The 7359-nt window shown below is 45.0% G+C and overlaps 1 protein-coding gene across 1 annotated transcript in view; it reads right to left on the bottom strand.

Annotated features, from left to right (window-relative positions):
* JPT1 (Jupiter microtubule associated homolog 1) overlaps positions 1–260 on the bottom strand; it is a 9795-nt gene extending 9535 nt beyond the window's left edge. The window contains exon 1 of the mRNA XM_026046812.1: positions 125–260. Coding sequence (XP_025902597.1) covers positions 125–180 — 56 coding nt within the window. The 5' untranslated portion in view covers positions 181–260. The remainder of the gene's footprint in view (positions 1–124) is intronic.
* Between the last annotated feature and the right edge of the window lie 7099 nt (positions 261–7359).

Below are 7359 nucleotides of genomic sequence, written 5' to 3'. Positions count from 1 at the left end.
CCCAGAGGAGCGGGGAGAAAGGCGGCCCGCCCGCGCGGCCCCCGGCGCCTCATGGGGCGGGCAGCGACGGCCCTGCCGCGCCCGCACCAACGGTCCCAACGGCCACCGAGCCAGCGCGCCGGACCTGGAGCTGTTCCTGCCACTGGGGTCCATGCCCGAGAAGGTGGTGGTGGTGGTCATGGCGGCAGGGGTGGAGGCGGCGGAGGAAGGGGCTCCCGTGAAGGCCGGCGGGGAGTGACGGTCCCGGGACCAGGGCGCCCTCCCTCCTCAGGCCCTGCCTCTTGCTGCTGCCGGTGACAACTGCGGCCGCCGCCCGCACCGGCCACGCCTTTTATACCCACCTGAAGGCCCGCCCCTTTATGAGCAACTCATTGGACTGTTCAAACCAGAGCCCGGATTCTTATTGGTCCGAAGGCCGCCACTCCCCTCTTTGGCCCGCCTCACACTCTCCTCCACACCGCCTTGCCCCATTCATGAAGCCTTATTGGTGAAGAAATACGTCTGCTCGGCGCTGATTGGCCTCTCCGGGACGCTCGAGCCCTTTGTTGTTGATTGGCGGAGAAGCTGTCGATCACGTAAGGGGCGCTCCCATTGGCTTAGGCGCACATGAGGCGAGACAAAAGTGCCGGGGCCGTTTCTCCCGCGAGGGGCCGGGGGTCCCTGAGGGAGGGGAGGGGTGGCAGGGCGGGCGGCCGCCATCACCCGCGGCCCCGTCCCCCGGGCGGCCGCCCCAGCCCAGCCCCGAGCCCCACAGCCCAGAACCAGCAAAGGCTCCACCTCAGGAGCACGGGGCTACCAGCACCCCACGAGGACACCCTTCCACGAGGCACCACCCCAAAGCCATGGCCGTGCTGGAGGCAACACAGAGGTGGCCGCAGAGCATGGCTGAGACAGGCACGGCGGCCTTGGGTTGCAAGGCAAGCTGCTGCTGGCGTAGGCTGCAATGACGTCCCACACAGGGCACCTCAAGCACCAGCATTGCCCAACACCCCGGGAACAGCCGGGAAAACACCGCGTGTTGTTCCAAGGGGGACCGTGGGACGCGCCTCCTGTCACCTTGAAGCAGAGCACTGCGGTGCGATAAGAAACCCTGCAGCAAACAACCTTGGTTGGCCGGGAGGCTCGTCCCTTCAGGGCCTTGTCTTGAGGAGTCAGGCCGCAGGCAACACTGGTCTTTATAACAAGCAGTAGTTAGCAGACACCAGAACACTGCATTTTTCCAAAATAAAACAAAATATGGCAGGGGGTGGCCCATACAAGTGACTAGCTTTGCCGTGGTGGTGTCTTAATGGCATGATGTGGTAGACCTGTCCATCCACTAAGTATTAGCACTAAAGTGACATATTACACAGGCCAACAGTCAATGCCTGGTAAGTTATCTGCATCAAAGCGACGTTTGGCTTGGTGGCTGAGGCGCATCCTGAACCACCAGCATATCTTTCAGATGCTTCTGCACCTCCACAGTTTTACTACAAAGCTAAGGACCCCAGTGCTCCTGCTGAAAACGCTATTGTAATTATGTAATTAGTAGTGGTATTGCAATTAGTACCTGCATGAAGTGGAAAGGAAAGAAGGGCCTTCAGTCCATCCTAGCCCCCACTCTCCAATTTGCACCCACAATAGCAGAGCATTTTCCTCTAGAAAATAGTTAATTTTGTGCCTGGAAAGCTATTCACGTCCTTGCACGACCTCAACTGGGGTGAATGTCTGAATGCAGCCCTAATATTAACATGGTTTAGGAAAGAGTTTAATTACTTACAATGCACAAACACGGGACCTATAAAAAACACCTTGTTAAAGGAAAAAAAAAGAAGAAAGGAAAACACACACCACACTATTTAGAACCTCAGGGAATTCTGTACATCAAATCTTTCTTTAAAGGTAGATTAAAGGGAAGTTTTAAGCAACATGACACTACTGTTTTAATTCCAGAATCCCTTGGGCTTGGGCATTAAGAAGTCAAATGATACCTACTTGCACACAGGTAAGCACCTACTCTCTTGGGAACTTTCAAGAGTATTTTCTCCTCTAAATGCTTTTTTATTCATATCCACAGCATTTGACTGAAGTTTGAACACTGTTGTACCCATGAGACCCACAGAGCAATTTTCTTCCCCAAAATGAAGAAAAACTTGTTCCTTCTCACAAAGCTAGATTTAAAATGCAGCTGTAGGACTCTAAAGCCTTAGCATTTCCTAGGGATCTTCTCTGATCTCTGAGGTACTGAGGTGGTCCTGACAGCAGGATCATCTTTAACCAAAATCTCCTTTGCCAATTATTTGCCCCCAACAAGATCAAGGGGGTTGTGGAGATCACCACAGAACGAGGTTCGCAATCCTCCCCAGCGCGATGACATCTGACCAGAACAACTTCCAGCAGCTGTCTGCAAACCTCAGACACCACAAACAATTCCCACCTGTTGTTGAAACTCACCCTGCAACGCCTGCAAAAACCTGCCGTGAGGCTCAACAACACTCCAGGAAATACCTACCAGGGTTAGGCGAGGGAAGATAACATTGGCATGAGAAAAGCCTCAGCTTGAAGATCCTCCCATGACCAAGGGTCTCCTAGCCACGAGCCTCTTTGCTATTTATGGCTGTCACAAAGAGCCTTCTTCCTTTATCCCAAGGGCACAGTACAATAAATAAATAAATAAAAAGGTTTTGACTCAGCCTTGCCTCCTCTGATAAGTTCTTCCCCAAGTCATTCACAATTGAAAGCAGAAAACAGCCTAAGCTCTTTGTCTCTGTTACAGCTGGATTCCAAACTGCCAAAGACTTTTATCATCTGAAATAAAATGTAGTTTAAGGTCAGTGGAATCCTGGTATCCTACACATTCCGCAGTTTCTCCACCAAACTGATGCTGGATTTCGTAGGGGTGGCAGCAGTTTGCTCTGGTGCTTCAGGCTACATAGGCAGATAGAGTTCACTGCAGTAAGCAGTAGCTGTAGGAAAGATGCATGACTCCCAGTACAACCTCTCTCTCAGCTGCACAGAATTGTTAGCTGCGTAAAAAGCAGAATGGCCAAGTCTTTTCTGGGCTTCCAGCCTTGCTAAGACTGGCAGAGTACTCCAGTTACCTTTGTTTTATCACTGAAGTATCACTAGAAGGGGAAGTTCATACCTCCAGAGTCCTCAAGGAGCTCCTTTCATCCAATTTTTTCCCCCAAGCTTCGTTAAACAAGGGTATTTCTGGGCTGCTGCAGTTCTGCTTACTGAGATCTATGGCTTATATTCACCGTTTTAGCGTCCAGTCAACTTCAAACAGCACAAAATCCATCACAGAGCCTGCCCTGTGCCCCAGCAACCTCAGGAGATTACTTAGGAGCAATCATCTCCTTCACATCTTAGTTCTTCAGGCTGCTACACAACTGGCTCCTTCCCCAGGGCTACAGGCACCTTCACATCAGGATTCACAGCTGGTCAAAACCCACAGCTCTTCCCTACGTCTCCATTCCCACTGCAGCTCTCAGCCAGCTAACACACTTGTGCTGTGCTCCTGGAGCATTCCACAAACCTCCATTACTTATAGGATTCTCCTGATATTGAGCCACTTCTGTAGCACCATTGGTCACCTCCCTTACTCTCCTAACCTTCCTCATTCATTTGATCCCTCCTGCATGAACTGAGGCTCTTCAGGGGTAGGGGAAAGCTCCTCAAAGGGTCTCAAACCATTTCATAAGCAGCAGCCAGACATGCCAGCAGCTCCATGGTTGAGTGAAAGCACAAATCCCTGCTACTAGTGAAGAAACCAGGACTCAAAAACTAAGTGTCTTGGTCCAGACCAACCAAAAGCCTAAAGCAGGGGTTGAATCCCAGTTTTTCATCCTCCCATTTCTTCATCCTAACCAGTAGGGAGGAACACTGTGCCACCCGACCACTAAGTACAAAAAGCAAAATAAACTAAAGGATTAAGTCATTCCCTGATCAGAACACACTCAGATTGGCAACTAGTTAACAGCTGGAGCGAACAAATCACAGTAACACGCACACTGAAGTGTAAGTGATCACAATTACAATTAATTCTTGTTGTTTCCTTCCTCCAGAAGACCCTATCACATCAGCTCATACAAATATGCTACGAGGTGACAATCTAAAACCATAATATGAATCCTTCAATTTATTGTTCACTTTTAATAGATGGGCATCAAGGATTTAATTCAGTTTTTGGCTCTGAAAACAAAATGCTGTTCCTTAGAAAATTGTTTCCAAGAGGCTGAATCACACCAAGCATTATTTCTTGGAGCCAGTCACACTATACCTTTTCATTAATGTTGCAGTAACGGTCACAATAGAAGCGGGATGCAACAGCCATAATGACAGTACTTACATTACATTGGCTGCCTGGGGAGTAATGAAGGGAAGGTGTCAGAAATGAATATTGCTGTAAGGAAACAATCTGGTTTGACCATAACCTTGCCGAGCTGTTGCACATGTTCTGACAGTGCACATATCTTGTGGCAGTGATTATTTTGTCCCAATTTAACAATTCTTCTTTTGTCAGGAATATCTCTCTATGCCAGTACAAGAATCTCTCTCATGTTACCACTTGGAGTATTTTCTTACACTTTTGCTAGATTAGCATATTCCATCCCAGAACATTCTGTCAAGCACAGCATAATACTCTGCACTTCCAGAACCACCTCGGAAGCAGCATCACAAGCCATTTAATATTGATCCTCATAACAGCCTTTTAAAATGGATATGATCTGCATCTCATTTCCAGGTGTTAATTGATTGGGGGTGTTCCATGACACCAGCTGGGCTTTCAATCTGTCTCTGTCCTCCCTATACACGAATGAAAAATGTCATACTTCAAGCACACAGATCTGAAAATATTACTTACATCCTTCTAAATAATGGGGGAAAAGGATATTTTGAGCCCACTTCACAAGTGAAACTGCAAGTGTTTGAGATGCTAAATGCAAGGTCTCTTCAACAACAACTATTTACTAGTGTTGTATCCAATTAACATGACCTATCCCACTATCTTCATTTAAAAATTATGAGAGGAATAAAAGCTCTGGGCACAAATTACATGACAATCACTTTAGAACACATTAGTTGAAATTTGTGGATAATAAACTAACCTGCCCAGGCTCTAGGACATTCCAGCTCTTTAATAAGCATAAAGGACTTACGGTTGGACTTGATGATCTTGAACGCCTTTTCCAACCATAATGACTCTATGACTCGTCTATCAACACAAACTCAAAGAGTTTTTTTTTCCTCTCCCATGTAGACTTCTAATAATCCGTTCGGCTACTAGTGCAAACAACAAGAACTGTTAGGAATCAGAATAAGTATCATATGGAGAATACGTGCAAAGTCACCAAAGAAAAGAATGCTAAAAACTACTTTGAAAAAAAAAAAAAAGTTGGTATTTCGACATGGCTGTGAACAGATGTTATTCAGCAGAATAACATATATGTTAATAACATATGTTCATATATAATAACATTCATCAGAATAACATTAGCCCAGGTCATCTAAGCTGTTTGCTAAACTAATGGGAACTAAACATTTGAGGCTCTTGAATTAAGTCAATTAAGTTCTTTGAAATGACTTATTGATTTTATTTAATCAAGAAAGCATCTATTCAAAAGGCCACTTTATCAGTTTTTGGTGGCAGCAGCCATCTTATACAAATATAATTCAGTATTGTTAGCTGAATTTTATCAAGGATTCCAGAAGCAACCTCAACCTAAATAGCAAAAATATGTTAGAAAAGAACAGTTAACCTTTTTTTTTTGTCCAATATCTTTTTTCGGTTTAACAACCTGTTGCTAAATGCTAAAGGAAATTAAGGAAAGCTTTTAAAGGAAAGCTTATGCTAAATTAAGGAATATTTTCAGAGCTGTTGCATCTATTTATTGATTCAGAAACCTTTTTTTTTCCTTCTTAAATAATAAAGGAGTTTCAATAAGCTAATCAAAATTCATGCTAGATAGGTGCAGGATTCTTGTCTGTTCTGCACACTAAGTTAATGACGGATGAAGAGCCCATGTACTACTTCACAAAATTCAGACATCGTTTTCAAATGCATGCTGCTCAACGCCTGGCACTTTACATCTTTGCTTCAGGAAAGAAAAATGAGGAGACAAGATACAACAGGGAGTTCTGAGCTCCACAGTCTGAAGTTGGGCCGAATAAAACTGTACTTAGGACAACCTCACCCTTTCTTCAGAAACCAAAGCAAGTCCAAACATCTTTTTTTTCTTTTTTTTTCCTCCCTTGAATAAAGCCAACTTTCTCGTGGGAGCAGTACTGGCATGATATCAAATTGGAAGAATCCTGTAAATTTTTATCAGATATCTAGCCAGGTTGAAAGCCAGATATTCTAAAGGCAGGCAGGAATGTACTCCCTGTCTGACCTACAACTTTAGGAATGAGCTAAGGGTGGTGAAATATATACCTTTTTGAAAGAGAAAAGGTTTCCATGCCTTGGTGGTTCTGGATACGAAAATGTTTGCTCACTAGAAGCAATTCCAACACTGCAATGTAACGTGGAAGCCTAGAAGATGGATATCAGAATAAGAAACAATCTGCTTAGCAGTGGAACTCCTTAAAAATAATTAAAAAATTAAAACAAAAAAGCAAGCTCATACAAGTTACATCTTTCTGCTGCACAGTTAGTCAAAAGCAAGTGCAAAAACCTATCTTCTAATAATCTGCATTAGAGGTAATGAATATGACACCAAGCATGTTACCAAAGCTGTGACACAAGCCCAACAGCCCATCTAAATGCTCAGCAGGGAAGAGCAGACACATCCTTGTGCCACAAAGCAAATGCACTCCCAGATCTAGCAGGCAGAGACCCTGGCATATAATGATCACCTCTTGAATTAACCAGTGTAAAAGCTACCACCAAAAGAGCGAGCTCTGGCAACCAGTTAATACCCAAGAAGAGCACTACCTTACTGCAACTACCACAAACATTAGAACATTCCTAAGAAACCAAAGGATGGTTGGGCTGCTCAGCAGACAGTTGTATCATCTTTCATGGATTTTACTGCAATCCCTCACTTTCCCCACGAGACAACTCAAAAAGAGCAGCCCTGTGGAAAAGACTCATGGAGAACACTATTGTCATTAGCTCCCTTCGGTGCTTCGAGGGAGGCGGCGTCTTCCCCGTTCACGCAGGACGCCACGGGGGCAAAGCAGAGCTTGGCATCTTCATCACCATAGCTGAATACACCCAAAAAGAGAACTTCATTTTTTATTTTTGCTTTACATTTTCAAGCATCTCTCATTTGATAGCATGGAAAATTGAATGCTTAGCAAAATGATTTTTCTTTATAACTTAATGTTTACATCGAAAAGCATTCAAATACAGAGTTTTAAATAAGCTATAACAAC

Source organism: Nothoprocta perdicaria, unplaced genomic scaffold (genome assembly GCF_003342845.1).
Source record: "Nothoprocta perdicaria isolate Ctin4 unplaced genomic scaffold, notPer1 scaffold_46, whole genome shotgun sequence".
Classification (NCBI taxonomy): domain Eukaryota; kingdom Metazoa; phylum Chordata; class Aves; order Tinamiformes; family Tinamidae; genus Nothoprocta; species Nothoprocta perdicaria.
This window is presented reverse-complemented; position numbering and strand designations above follow the sequence as displayed.